Source organism: Mizuhopecten yessoensis, unplaced genomic scaffold, assembly GCF_002113885.1.
Source record: "Mizuhopecten yessoensis strain PY_sf001 unplaced genomic scaffold, ASM211388v2 scaffold3819, whole genome shotgun sequence".
NCBI classification, from domain to species: Eukaryota; Metazoa; Mollusca; class Bivalvia; order Pectinida; family Pectinidae; genus Mizuhopecten; species Mizuhopecten yessoensis.
In genome coordinates this window covers 169,851-185,782 of record NW_018405235.1, presented here as the reverse complement: position 1 = coordinate 185,782, position 15,932 = coordinate 169,851, and the positions used below count along the sequence as shown (strand labels likewise).

At 35.0% G+C, this 15,932-nt stretch overlaps 1 protein-coding gene across 1 annotated transcript in view; it reads right to left on the bottom strand.

Moving 5' to 3' along the window:
• LOC110448078 overlaps window positions 1–15,932 on the bottom strand; it is a 189,636-nt gene that overhangs the window by 114,466 nt on the left and 59,238 nt on the right. Inside the window, exons 15-23 of the mRNA XM_021494119.1 lie at window positions 13,730–13,753; window positions 10,248–10,271; window positions 6,630–6,755; window positions 3,618–3,668; window positions 3,121–3,201; window positions 2,665–2,723; window positions 2,284–2,413; window positions 653–775; window positions 88–195 (exon numbers count right to left, since the gene is read on the bottom strand). Coding sequence (XP_021349794.1) covers window positions 88–195; window positions 653–775; window positions 2,284–2,413; window positions 2,665–2,723; window positions 3,121–3,201; window positions 3,618–3,668; window positions 6,630–6,755; window positions 10,248–10,271; window positions 13,730–13,753 — 726 coding nt within the window. The remainder of the gene's footprint in view (window positions 1–87; window positions 196–652; window positions 776–2,283; window positions 2,414–2,664; window positions 2,724–3,120; window positions 3,202–3,617; window positions 3,669–6,629; window positions 6,756–10,247; window positions 10,272–13,729; window positions 13,754–15,932) is intronic.

Here is a 15,932-nt window from a genome sequence, read left to right as displayed (position 1 = left end):
GGTTAAAATTTTGGAAAAAGTCTATAGGAAGTAATAGTTTTATCTCCGAAAAATGAAAGTTTTGTTAGCAAAATTTTCCAAACTTACCCTTGTTCCTTTCATGAGCCAGACTTCGGTGATGTATTTCTGATTGTCAGCGATTGATACACCGTCACAGACACACAGTACACTGAGGAGATCTAAGTATCGGTAGTTCTGGAACAAACCAAACACATTTACAATACCACTTCATAATTAAACACAATCATCTATATACTATAAATTATGAATCAAAATTTGCTGTTAATTTTAAAAGTCCAGAATTACGGGAGAGTTACTTCCCCTTATAGTAGCTTGCTGATTTCTGAAATATCAAATTACCCTACAAAGTTGATGAATGTGGTAAATACCCCTCCTTACTAGAACATATCATAACCTACACTAGAATACAAACTGAAGTAGATAATAGCGACATTATGTCTCCCTGGTAAAATACCAGTCACTTCTTATCGACTCAGCTAGAGATTATTTTTCTTCAACTTATTTGGTATAGCATCAGACTAGTAAGTCGGAAGTCCCAGGATTGAGTCCTGACGGAGGCAAAGAAGAAAATAATGACCTCTGTACGTTACAGTTATGTAGTGGAATATTTTGATACAACTAGTAAGATTACCTTGTCCCTGCGAAGAAGCTCCACAAACTTGTCAATGTGTTCGTGGGATATCCTGTCCACAATTTTCCTGTTGTCTCGGATCAGCTCCATAACCATGTGAGCAGCATTCAGACCGATCTGTCCCTGTAAAGTCAGCAAACAGGTCGTAAGATAATCCTCTCTTGTTGGTGGAAATATATCAGGGTTAATTATGTACTTGTTCCCTTTCCACAAGATTTACTTTTGATCACTTGCTTTAACAAGAGGCCCATGAGCCTAAACGGTCATCTGACTACAAAGACTGAGCAGGGAAAATGGTAACTTTTCAACTTTCAATGAAACATTCTAAGGATTTTGGTCAGCAGTGGGTAACTTTTTGTCAGTAAATCTATCAGAAAGCATTTAAACCTAAATCTGAATAGATTTCTCCTTTTAAGGCCCCATCCCGCTGGCAACAGTGGTTAAACCTGCCTCATTTATATGAGAAATGATTGTTTCTAAATGATGTTTCATACTGAAATTGTTGTAATCTACTTTTGACATTAACGAGTAGTATTTAAAAGCAGGATTTTAGGTAATTTCCTTTCTTGGGGCAATGCCCTCTCTATCCCCCAGGGGTCGAACCAACCTCATTTATTCAAGAAACGATTGTCCTCCTTCCCCCCGCCCCCACCCCTAATGATATTTCAGACCATATTTGGTTGCAATATCCATTTTAATAGACATTAAGGAGGAATAGCATTTTAAAGCAAATTTATAGCTTAGTTCGACTTTCGAGGCCCCGAAACATTCCCACCAATTTTTAGCTCAATGGCACCAGTGGAACTGTAGAAGAAGTTCAAGAAGTGTTTTTCAAGATGGCGGCCATCTTGGATTTCAGACCAACCCGAAAAATAAAAACACTTGGTCAGGACCATCTAAGGATCATTTCAGGCAAGTTTCAACTCAATCCCACTGGTGGAACTTGAGAAGAAGTTTAAAATATGTGTTGTTTAGGAAAACTATGATTGCACAATCATGTTGCAAAATGGCAAAAAGTTTTGACGGGGCTGAAATATTATCAACACTTTGTCGGCTTCCTTTCCTAAACATCCGCAACAATTTTTAGCTCAATGGCACCAGTGGAACTGGAGAAGAAGTTTAAAATGTGTTTTTTTAGGTGTTGGCCATCTTGGATTTTGGACTGACCCGAAAAATAACAACACTTGGTCAGGACCATCTCAGGATCATTTCAGGCAAGTTTCAGCTCAATCCCACTATTGGAACTTGAGAAGATGTTTAACCATCGGCTTCCTTTCCTTAACATCCCCACCAATATTTAGCTCAATGGCACCAGTGGAACTGGAGAAGAAGTTTAAAATGTGTTTTTTAAGATGGCGGCTGTCTTGGATTTTGGACTGACCCGAAAAATAACAACACTTGGTCAGGACCATCTCAGGATCATTTCAGGCAAGTTTCAGCTCAATCCCACTAATGGAATTTGAGAAGAAGTTTAAAATGTTGAAAGTTTACGGACGACGCACGGCAGACAACGACAGACGAAGCACGTTGACGATAGGTTATCCTGACCCTTTGGGTCAGATGACCTAAAAATGGTACTGCCAAATCAATCAAAAAATATGGTAAGATACTTCTCAGGTATTTGTACCCACCTCTTTGTACTCAAACTGTGAGAGGAAGAAGTCAATGTACTTGGCAATGTAGAGCTCATTCTTCCTGCTGTCTCCCATCAGGTAGGTGTACAGAACATCGTAGGCCTCCACGAATATCCGGGTCAGGTGGCTGTACAACACAGAAAAAGACACCTTCTCACCATTGAAACGTCATTTTTAATTCTTCAAAATCCTAAATAACCAGCGACATATGTTTCTTTTTAGATTTCAAAATTCTGAATAATGGAACAAGAGTATTAAAAGATTTGAAGGAATTGGTTTGATTATGAAGTCAACATGATGTATTTTGTTTTATAATATACAGAAGGGATTCCATATGAAATTACCACTGTGTATATTTCAGTTCCTACGGATACTTACAGCTGATCGGGACTTCCTCTAAACGGTATTTGTAACAGCTGAACCAGTAGTTCTACAATCTACAAAACAGAACAGGAAGTATGAATATTCCGTTAAAAAATGTAATACTTAGATTACATTGCGACATTGACTTTTTCGAGTAATGTACAATGTAGTACAATATTAATACTCATTATCTACTCCTAGGTTACCTAATGGATGACATCCCGTAAGGGAAACCTGTTTCGTATGGAAATCTTTGGGGTATCGGATATACTGATTGCAAAAAATTTGAGCTGCTTAAAAGTTACAGCCAAACACACTAACATTAAAACACCTTTTTCACCTTTGACACTTGCTTATTAATAATGAAACTTAAGCTTTAAGGTCAAGAGAGGTTTAACAACATCGTGTTTTGAAGTCTTCGGTCCAAATTGGTATAATGATGTCTGATCAAACAAAACAATATTCATTTACCCTAAGGTTCCTCATCAGCTTCTGGCGTTTCTTGCTTGGTACACTGTTGACAACCATGAATTCTCTCATCTCAGACAAGGCCTGAAATATCAATGAAGGATGTAAGACTAATACCAAACCATTATATACCGACTATATCTATAATCACTAGTATATTAACAATACATGACAGTAAGGAGTACAATGGTGAAAGAGTTTATTGCAAATTATCAACTGAAAATTACCTGGTATTGTTATAAACAACTGTAATAGGAAAGAAAGTATCATAGTGTGCATCCACCTGGGATTGAACCCCGACCCCCAGCTGCCTAGTCCATTCTCTACCGATCATGCTAAAGGGAAATTCCCTCTAGCGATAAACTAGAAGGCGACTGTAATCCTATTTACAATTAAAATCTACCACACTTCATGAAAGCAATCAATACAAAATATGGCATATTATACTAAAGCCCTTCTACATCTATTTCCTACTTGTAAACTGATGTAATTCTACTTACAGTGAGGGCATCGTGGGCCATTTTCGCATTCAGTGTTAAGCCGCTGTTTTTCTGCAATAAAATCAATATTACACATTATTTCTGAAGTGCTATGTTTATGTATATGGAAAAATAGCATGACCAACTGCTACTTCAAAGGTCTTTCTTTCTGTTCAATTTTGAAAAAGATGAAGACTGCTTTCGATTGCAAACGGGTCCTATACATGTTACTTGGACTGATACATTTGGAACCCTACAAAAAGTCCCAGGATTTTTGCTAGCTATTTTGGGAAAGGGTGCCTGAGCAGGAATCGGAAAAATATCATCAGTGTTCCCACATGTACAGGTTTGGGAAAATATTATAAGTTTGGAATAAATTAAACCTGCAATTTGATAAGCAAAAAGTTTTCCTCTAGCTGTTTGTTTCAGTAAAATGTATAGCAATAAATAAACAAATACATTTTCCGTGTTTTGTTTATCCAATTTCAAATTTTCGCAACCTATATATTATAAATGCTCTTCCATGGACAGTAATACTTTGAACATTGCACATATTATGACTGGAGACTTTTATTAACATGCTTTTTAATCCAATGAAATCCACAGGTTAGTTGAGGATGAGTTGCATGGACAAGCATTTCGCACAAAGGGGCATAACTCCATCAAAAAGGGTTGAAATCCACAAACAAAAGATACTGATCATTCATGCAAAGTTTCAATGAAATCCACCTGATAGTTAAGGAGGAGTTCTCCGGACAAGTTACTGTGGCAACAGACAGACAGACAGACAGACAGACAGACAGATGGTAATTTCAGTAACCCCTCCCCCCACTAACTTTGTTGCTGGGGTATAAAGATTTTCATACATTATCCTGGGCAAAAGGCAATTAATTAGGCAACACAAATTTAAAGTATGTTCTTTTTGATATTTCTAGTAAATCTATATCATGTACAGAAACAATGATTTTATTGTTATCACAGAAACGTAATCAAGCAGCTAACATATACCCATGTACTCAGTGCTCCTCCCGGACAGTACAATCCTACTCAGTCAACCGTGACTGGCTGATGATTGATGAGTTTTAGGTCGTTTGTGTCGCATACCACGATCGTTAACAGATAGGTAAAATACGTCTATCATCACAACAAAAATGCTTTTATTCCTATGTACAGCAGACAGGATAAAATATTAAACACCCCTAGCAACCATAATTATAACAGGTCAGGAAACAGTGCTTTTGACTTTTCATCAAATATTCATGTGTCTCCCAATACCAGCCAACAACCTGACAGTCAATCAATCTAAATGTGTATTTGACAAAACAGATACAAATTTCAATGATGGAAATGAACATTGTACTTCAGCAGTAACTGTAGACCATGGACAGTTGGATAATCTTTGTTATTTCTATTACTATTATCAGTTCGATCTCTTGTAGTCTATTATCATAACAAAGATATACAGGCTATGTATAATTGTATAGCTGTATCTACTCACAGGGTTGTTCTCATGTATTTTACATGGGCCATATCAATACCAAATGTTCATGCAAACAAATAATTTACTGATTGTCACAATATTTATGTGTGTGTTTGTATCTATAGGTGTATTTGATTAAAAAAAATATCCTCCTTATAATCCTTAATTTGGGAAAAAAATAGAAAAGTGCCAAGATATATCATACAGCAGCACAACGTTTATCTTCGGCAAGTTAGCATCATGAATAGAAACTGGCAGAGCGAATGTATCTTTGATATACATAGAGCTGAACTCGGCTTTATTGGCTTAGAGGTGTCTCCTTCACATAATTAGAGGTGTCTCCTTCACATAATTAGAGGTGAACTTGAATCCTTCACATAATTAGAGGTGAACTTGTCTCCTTCACATAATTAGAGGTGAACTTGTCTCCTTCACATAATTAGAGGTCAACTTGTCTCCTTCACATAATTAGAGGTCAACTTGTCTCCTTCACATAATTAGAGGTCAACTTGTCTCCTTCACATAATTAGAGGTCAACTTGTCTCCTTCACATAATTAGAGGTCAATCTTAAGCTTGTGTTGTTGACAAAGAAGTAAAAAAAAAGTCTCCTTGACATGTAGGTCAAACTTCAGTGTGTGTCTTTGACATGTAGGTCAAACTTAAGCTTGTGTCTTTGACATGTAGGTCAAACTTAAGCTTGTGTCTTTGACATGTAGGTCAAACTTAAGCTTGTGTCTTTGACATGTAGGTCAAACTTAAGCTTGTGTCTTTGACATGTAGGTCAAACTTAAGCTTGTGTCTTTGACATGTAGGTCAAACTTAAGCTTGTGTCCTTGACATGTAGGTCAAACTTAAGCTTGTGTCCTTGACAAGTAGGTCAAACTTAAGCTTGTGTCCTTGACAAGTAGGTCAAACTTCAGCTTGTGTCCTTGACAAGTAGGTCAAACTTCAGCATGTGTCATTGACATAGATGTTAAACTTAAGCTTGTGTCCTTGACATGTAGGTCAAACTTCAGCGTGTGTCATTGACATGGGGGTCAAACTTAAGCCTGTGTTGTTGACACAGAGGTCAAAGTGAACTTGTCTCCTTCACATAATTAGAGGTCAACTTGTCTCCTTCACATAATTAGAGGTCAACTTGTCTCCTTCACATAATTAGAGGTCAACTTGTCTCCTTCACATAATTAGAGGTCAATCTTAAGCTTGTGTTGTTGACAAAGAAGTAAAAAAAAAGTCTCCTTGACATGTAGGTCAAACTTCAGTGTGTGTCTTTGACATGTAGGTCAAACTTAAGCTTGTGTCTTTGACATGTAGGTCAAACTTAAGCTTGTGTCCTTGACAAGTAGGTCAAACTTAAGCTTGTGTCCTTGACAAGTAGGTCAAACTTCAGCATGTGTCATTGACATAGATGTTAAACTTAAGCTTGTGTCCTTGACATGTAGGTCAAACTTCAGCGTGTGTCATTGACATGGGGGTCAAACTTAAGCCTGTGTTGTTGACACAGAGGTCAAAGTGAACTTGTCTACTTGACATGATTAGAGGTCAAACTTACATCTTTGACAAGTTTCTGTATGAAGGGCACCATGCCTGCCATGTAGTTAAATATCTCCACCAACTCCGGCTCCACGGACTGTATGGTGAAGGCATCATCATACTGTTTCTCCGGTATAGCTCCCACCTGTAATCATACATCAGTCTTAAAATACTTTATCCCATATAAGTGCTCCCTATTCTTCTGGTTAGAGTGTTTGTTTCTATATTTTTACCTTTTTTACTTTACAATTGTCTGCAATTATTCTAATTTTCCCATATTGATAAATGCCTTGGGTGTTTATTTGGTTATATATGGTATGTTGACATAATATTATCATACTTTGGGTAGTTCTGAATACATTTTTAATTTCAGTGTCAAAAAAAAGAAACTACTTATTTTAATATTTTTTATCATATACATTTTTAAAATAACATGCTGCATTAAGGTTGATTGATTAGCTAAATGAAATCTTATGAGAACACTCATCTAAATCATCTAGATGTACAACAGTGTTATTTTTAAAAGTATAATCATGAACAATTCTAAACCAAGTAAATTATCATGAAATGATCACTAATTTGATGATGTTTAGACAACCAACGTTCCTGAAAATTCAAAATGTTAGATTTGTTAGTATATGTATAGAAGTTAGTGGGCAGTCTTTCCTATCTCAAACACAGTATTCCTTAATCAGTGACTATGTCATCATCAATAGGTTTTCTATTTGAAATCTTAATCAGGATACAGTACAGGAAACAACAGAAGTGAGTTCAGTATATATATATATCACAGTACTAGTCTACACTACCATTTCCAATAGCAAACCCCAATCACTGCTCGACAACAGCAGGTCATTTAAACTTCAGTTTTACAACATTGAGGCAATCAGCCTTTTTTCAAATGTAAAATGACACTCTTAGAAATGGTGTAAAATATATTAGAAATTCATGGTAAGATTGTAACATTTTAAAAAGTCTGATAGGAAAACATTCAGTTGAATTGCATATAAAAGATGTTTATAAACTTGTGAAGCAAAACGGCACAGCTATGTATAAAGCATATTGCCTCATCTACTTCTTTGTAGCATTGTGTATTAGTCGAATCATCATCGTCTTATCCTGAAAACAAAATATCATGCAAATCACTGCAGGACTTAACACATTTCTATCAAACCTACAATTACATGCACAATGCACACGGTTTTGTAAAATAACAAAACAAAAACAATGATAAAGTATTTGTTTATCATTCACATTCCTTGCTAATACAATGTAAAGGAGAGTACTGTTATATATATATACACATCAGTTATACCCATTCTACTCTAAATATATCACATACACTGGAACCCACTTATTATGATATCGGTTATTATGATATATTTCGGTTATTATGATATTTTTCCCATGTACCGATTTTTTCCTTCTTTAACTAAGCAAACAAATATCGTTTATTACGATATGGTCAAAGGTGGGACCCCACTTATTATAGCTAACACACACAACCTCATGCATACTGTACTATCTTCAAGTTGATCATTTTCAAGTCAGGATCTTACATTAAAAGTGAACATGTTCACGGTGTGGAAATTCTCATGTTCTTTGCGTAGAGTAAATCATATTGAGGTGTGAATAAATCAATGCATGTTTATATAGATTATAGATCTATAGAGTAGAGAGATAGATTTCACAAATCAATGCATGTTTATATAGATTATAGATCTATAGAGTAGAGAGACAGATTTCACAAATCGGTAACAATGCTAACTAAACACTGCAATAAATTTAAAGATTCACCCCCCACACATTCCATATTTTAGATTATTATATACATGAACATTTCTCGCAATCACATTGTCAGACGACATTAGAAGATGACTGCTGGCGAACGTTTCTCCTCCGTTAGGAAAATTACCAAAACTATTCGAGGATGTAGATGCTGTTGGCGTAAAAAAATGCCATTGAACACGCAGTGCATGTCCTCCATGCTTATCTTAAGAAAAAAAACTAGACGATGCCTTCGAAAGCTATAATGCTGAACTGTTGTATTCCTGGCTAAATTTTACACGGAGGCTCGCATACAAAAATCAGAACCTTTACTTTTGTTTTGTTTTATTTTAATGTTGAAGCATATAATAAAACAGTTATGGGCTTTTGTGCAGGTAAATATGATGTGATATGAACCTGAAAAAGTGATATTGACCACAGCTTCGCCTCTGTCAATATCACATTTTCAGGTTCATATCACATCATATTCACAAGCACAAAAGTCCATAATTGTATAATAACCACTTAATATCTATTACATATCAATTTGATCAGAATTAACTGTCGACTGTAAGACAAATGTTCTAAAATAAGAAATAGTTCAACCATTGAAACGTTTACCATATTAGAAAATCTTTGATAAATCATAAATAAAATTTTGTCATAAATTTTCACAGAAAATAATATAAAGCCAATATATATATGTGCCAATCAAAGACAGATAAAGACCTTCATTTAAATGAGTTTTTTGTGAAAAAAAATATAAATAGCAATTGCCTCCCTTTGTAAGTCACAACATTTGAAATCTAACACTGACACATCTAGTCACAGGAAAATTTAAAAAGAAATTGTAATTATGAGAGAAAGAGTATACAACCAGCACCTGACAAAATTTTAAAAAAATATCAATTATCACCCTCATCGCATCCTCATTATCCTCCAAAAAATGGGTAGTTTAACAATAAAACACATGCTCTCTAATTTTTTACTGTTGTATCAATTTTAAAGAAAAATTTTAAACCCTTGCTTTTTATAAAATGTCTGCATTTATACAAAGTCAAGTAGGTATACCGTAATGTTTCTTTACACTTTATTATTGATGTTATTGTTACTATGGCGACTGTGCTTTTGTTCTTATGAAATGTCCATGATCAGGCAAATTTTTCTTCCTCAAAGTATTGAGTTTGCTGGACAAAAATAGTAAAAGTAACAAAAACATTCAAAAAACGCAGAAAACAAGATCAAATTAACTCAGAATCTGAACTGAAGATGCTGGTGACAAAGATCTAACATAAAAGCTAGAGTCACAGCCTCATGCCACTATACCTGGATTTTGGGATCCTTTATCATCAGAACGAAAGAGACAAACAGATTACTTTAAACAGTACAGTCATTTGTAGATCGTAGCACTCCTAAATCACAGCCTCTCTGTGATGTATAGTAGATCATAGATTTCTTTATTGAAGGATTAAGTGCAACATGTAGACATCACATTGAAAGGAAAATTAAAGTCCCTATAGATAAAATATGTGCAAGTTGGACATCTGAGAAATGAAAAAGTGTGAATCAAAGTTATAACAAATTTACATATTAAAGACAGCTAGGTGTTTAAAGATCAGGTGCTTCAAGGAAGTTTAAAAATAAATCTAAAAAGGTTTACAATGATTTTCATTTCATGTTAATTAAGGTTTCTTACAGAAAGAGGAAATACTATGATAAATCTGTGAACAAAAGGTCTTACTAGAAATTTAATAATTATAGTAAGTATTATCAAACAATATAAATAACATGCATTTTTTGTTAAGGTTTAAACATGCCAACAGGCTAATATTACAATAAGTAAATAAGTAAATGGATGCATGTCACTTACAGATAATCGAATGCCTTTTACTTTCTGATGGCAATTTGAGAGAATTGTAGATTGTTAAACATCATCATCAACATTAAATACTTATAAGGTCAAAGGTTAATTACTTACTATAAAGGTCAAACCATAAAACAGGGTCAAATTCAACAAGTTAACAATAAATCAGAGTCAATTCTCTATCATGTAGGAACCTCCACTATGTACAACATCCACATTCAATTCCTATAAATGTTGTATGTCGCAGGTCTCTCAGAGGCTCATGATGAATAATTCAGTGACACCAGTCTAATTCAAAACCTTAGTATTGGGACGTACTTTTATCTAATCCAACATAATGCTGTACGCACAAAGGCTAAACAAAAGTGTGTCAATCCTCGGCTCAGGACTTGTTCAGCCCAGACACTGAGGCTCCTGACATGGTTTCTCAAGGTCCCACCATTATATAAAGGCTAAACAAAAGTGTGTCAATCCTTGGCCCAGGACTTGTTCAGCCCAGACACTGAGGCTCCTGACATGGTTTCTCAAGGTACCACCATTATATAAAGGCAAACAGGCCTAAGGCGTTAAGGGTAACTTATGGCCTCATTGGGGATTTTGAATTAGTTGTTATATTCGTAATCTAGAATAAATAAAGTATGCAAATTTGAAATTTCAAATTCATTCGACAACTGATTTAGGAGATATGGCATTACAAAGAGAGACATAAATCCGCATTTTTATAATAAAATGTGTGAATATCGTCTGTTGTGCGCTATTTGGTTGAAAATTGGCCATTTTGAAGGAAATTAACTAAATGCTTTTAAATTTTTGAAAGACTCCTCATGTGGAGGCTTTCATATCTACATGCTAACTGTCCCAAAACACCATAGTTTGGCTATTTCTGTATAGCAACGCTAATTTGTTGCTATGGTATTTATATACACATGCGCATTTGAAAAAAATATGCACCAAGAAAAATGGCCCATAATGCCCCAAGTCCTTTGTCAACGGTAAACTTTATACACTAGATTAAATAACCACTTTATTTATGATTAAACACTAAAAATGGCAGTCAACCTGGTTAGGTCTGCTAGTGATTTTTTGAGAACCTGCACCTCAGACATCGGGTATTTTTAGCCCATGTATGCAAAGTATAACAAGACCTGTCCATTCCGACATCTCTAATCTGAACAATTAATTGTGTTAGGGGTCAGATAAGACAGGTTTTACTCTGATAATAATCTTGTTTCTCTGAAATCAAGCAGCAGTAATTAAACACATCAACAAAATAAATCTGTCTTTGTTGTAAAGTAGAACTTAAATCAACCATTAATGACTATATAGCTACCAGACAGTAGGCATTATTTTGTCGTACAGTAGAACTTTGATCAACCATAAAATATAATGACTACCAGACAGTAGGCATTATTTTGTTGTACAGTAGAACTACCAGAGAGTAGGCATTATTTTGTTGTACAGTAAAACTACCAGACAGTAGGCTTTATTTTGTCGTACAGTACAACTACCAGACAGTAGGCATCATTTTGTTGTACAGTAGCACTACCAGACAGTAGGCATTATTTTGTCGTACAGTAGAACTTTGATCAACCATAAAATATAATGACTACCAGACAATAGGCATTATTTTGTTGTACAGTAGAAATACCAGACAGTAGGCATTATTTTGTCGTACAGTACAACTTTGATCAACCATAAAATATAATGACTACCAGACAATAGGCATTATTTTGTTGTACAGTAGAACTACCAGACAGTAGGCATTATTTTGTTGTATAGTAGAACTACCAGACAGTAGGCTTTATTTTGTCGTACAGTAGAACTACCAGACAGTAGGCATTATTTTGTCGTACAGTAGAACTACCAGACAGTAGGCTTTATTTTGTTGTACAGTAGAACTACCAGACAGTAGGCTTTATTTTGTCGTACAGTAGAACTACCAGACAGTAGGCTTTATTTTGTCGTACAGTATAACTACCAGACAGTAGGCATTATTTTGTCGTACAGTAGACCTACCAGACAGTAGGCTTTATTTTGTTGTACAGTAGAACTACCAGACAGTAGGAATTATTTTTTTGTACAGTAGAACTACCATACAGTAGGCATTATTTTGTTGTACAGTAGAACTACCAGACAGTAGGCTTTATTTTGTTGTACAGAAGAACTACCAGACAGTAGGCATTATTTTGTTGTATAGTAGAACTACCAGACAGTAGGCTTTATTTTGTCGTACAGTATAACTACCAGACAGTAGGCATTATTTTGTCGTACAGTAGAACTTTGATCAACCATAAAATATAATGACTACCAGACAGTAGGCATTATTTTGTTGTACATTAGAACTACCAGACAGTAGGCATTATTTTGTTGTATAGTAGAACTACCAGACAGTAGGCTTTATTTTGTCGTACAGTATAACTACCAGACAGTAGGCATTATTTTGTCGTACAGTAGACCTACCAGACAGTAGGCTTTATTTTGTTGTACAGAAGAACTACCAGACAGTAGGCATTATTTTGTTGTACATTAGAACTACCAGACAGTAGGCATTATTTTGTTGTATAGTAGAACTACCAGACAGTAGGCTTTATTTTGTCGTACAGTATAACTACCAGACAGTAGGCATTATTTTGTCGTACAGTAGACCTACCAGACAGTAGGCTTTATTTTGTTGTACAGTAGAACTACCAGACAGTAGGAATTATTTTTTTGTACAGTAGAACTACCATACAGTAGGCATTATTTTGTTGTACAGTAGAACTACCAGACAGTAGGCTTTATTTTGAATATTGAAAATCCTAGTTTAGTCACCTCAGAAAAATGTGTTGACTGAGCGAATATTGTTTTTTATTGAACAAAGTTTCAATGTACACAGTACTTGACACTCTATAAAATGTATAACACATGTTTTATTCGGCCTCACTTTTTTGTCCTAGTCACCATTTAGCCAAAAAACTACTCTAAACTATTTTTCAGTCTCTGTCACAGGCAACTGTGCCAGTGGATGATTCCAAGGCTGTACATTTAAACAAAATTTATATTTCCACCAAAAGACAAACATCCACATTTGCAGAGTTTGGTATTTTTTTTATATTTTATTAGAAAATTAGAAACTCATAATGGAACACTCATTCATTTCTAATTGTATATGAATACACTTTTTCATTTTCAGTGATTTTGTATATGAAGTGAATTTTACAAAATTCATGAAATATGAAAATTCTCATACATAGGATGAAAATGTTAAAACTGGTGGAGTTATAGAAATTGGTAAATGTTCAGTTCAGAAGGGATTTTTTTCTCCATGGGTTTATCAATAAATGATAACGACTTTGGCTGAGATTGGTTCCTGATTTGACAAATCAAAATTTTAACATCTCCTAGAAATTCTTAACAACAAAAAACAAAAAACTTATCCAAATTTAAAACAAAATATGTTAAACCACAAAACTAACAACAGATGTACAACAATAAGGTGGTGGACTTACTTTTCCTTTCTTCTTCTTCCCCGACTAGCATTAATGTAACAACAGATACAGTTAAATACACCAGCAATAAATACTGACCAGCCATAGTCGTGGGCCCATATCAATTATAATCGATTTGATTGGTTTGTCATTCTGATTCCGATTATCAATTTCAAATCATATACCGAACTCAGGTGTCATTAGAGGTATACTGTGTCAAATATGAATAGGAAGTTATATATTCTTACAACTTTTATTTTATAATTGACAAAACTGCATAAAAGTTGCTTCCATTATTAAAGATGGAATCCTCTCTCCAGTGCCCAACGTAATGAAATTAAAACCTTTTACGATATAAATACTGTACACATTAGAAAGATGTGATTAATTTTTCTGTGCAAACATTATATGGGATAAGCTAAATCTGGCTGGCTAATTCGTATTTATATTCGTCTATAAAACTCAGGGGAAAAAATTGATATTTTTGAAATGGTGGCTAGTCAAAACGCATTTTCATGGTTTCTGAGCTTATTCTGGTGTTTGGAATGAGATAAAAACAATCTCTCATGCCCAAGGGTGTAGGATAGGAAAATTCCACCCTCGAGATTTTCAAAGGCAAAACCCTTGACTTTCCCTATCCTACACCCCTGTGCATGAAAGAGTCCTATAATCTTACACCTTTTCTGCATTCCTGCTCAAGGATGAAAAAGGTATAAATGAAATGAGGACAAATTAATAATCATTTTCAATGCTATGACCCTGGGCTCCTGCCTGTCCTAAACTATGTTATGCAATCACAATAGACAGTCTTAATACATTTGGATCATTGTCACATACTGATGTGTTTTAACTAGTCATATAGCTAATAGAATAAAATTGCAGCTAGAAATAATACAAGCATGACTCTATATATAAATGCCACAGATCACGTTTTATACAAATGATTTTAGTGGTTATAAACACAGCACCATTAATGGGTTTGATGCACAAGGCCAATATGGCATTATTTGTCTAACCCATTTGTAATATATTGACACGACAAATACCCCACAGTGTACATGTATTACTTTAGATCTGCTGAAACGTAGAGACCCACCACTAACGAGATGGTAGAAATTTGCTCAGTGTAAACATTTGTTTTGTTTGAACTAGATCAACTTTTGTAAGTAGACCAATGTAATTTACTATTAAGCAGCATAGATCTGCACTGGGAGGATATGTTTTACCTATACAGCTATGTTTTAATTTGTACCAATTAGGAATGAATTTCATAACATCTTCTGTATAACCAACCATATACCTATATATTACTAAGATAAAATAAAACCTCAAAATTCTGCCACCATTTGTCGAATAGACCTGGGAAATACAAAGTGATAAACCTGAGAATTTGACTACAAATCACTTATCAAAAGTAGTTATTATGAATTTATGATGAAAGCAAAGCAGTGTAAGCGATTCCTAGTCCCCCGCCAATATTTGTTCCTGAAGATATCCCTACAGCAAGCGTCAGAAGGACCAACGAAATATGGAAGACGTATCATGGACAAATGGTGAAAACCTTTCCGGCTCCTGTGCTGGTACCAGAGGGGGACTAATTACCAGGAGGGCCACATTATATTTTGAAAGCTATTCAGACACAGAAGGTGGTGACTATGGCTTGTTAACCAGACCAGAATGAAGCAACTAAAAACAGAAAATTGTTTCTGAAATCCATGCTTACTTGTAGTAATTGAGCTGTTTGTTGCATGCGCATTGAGTAAATGTTCTTACCGTACAGTTATAATCATAGACAAAATACTCATTATATACATAATGATATTCATGTATTTCCTTATGAAGAAAACAAGATTTGTTCTATGACAGTGTCGCAGTAGGTTCATGAATTATTGCCAATATCATATAAAAGGGAACACCAGCCACGATAGAAATAAACAAGTCACCTAAAGCTTCCTATTTTATACTGGAAAACTGCAATATAATGCCCTCATATTTGTAACAGAAGAGATCCAGAAAAAAGCACGGCCAGACTGGGATTCGAACCTGTGACCCTTCGAACTCTAGATTGACACTCTAACCAACTGAGCTATAGCTACCATGCATGCACACAGCCTGTCGCTGGCAATTGACCCTGTCCAGTTCCACTTCATTTATATACAAAAAAAACTGCAATACCCATAGTATCATTTAACACCAAAATCGTTCCAGTTCCTTGGCTTTTTTT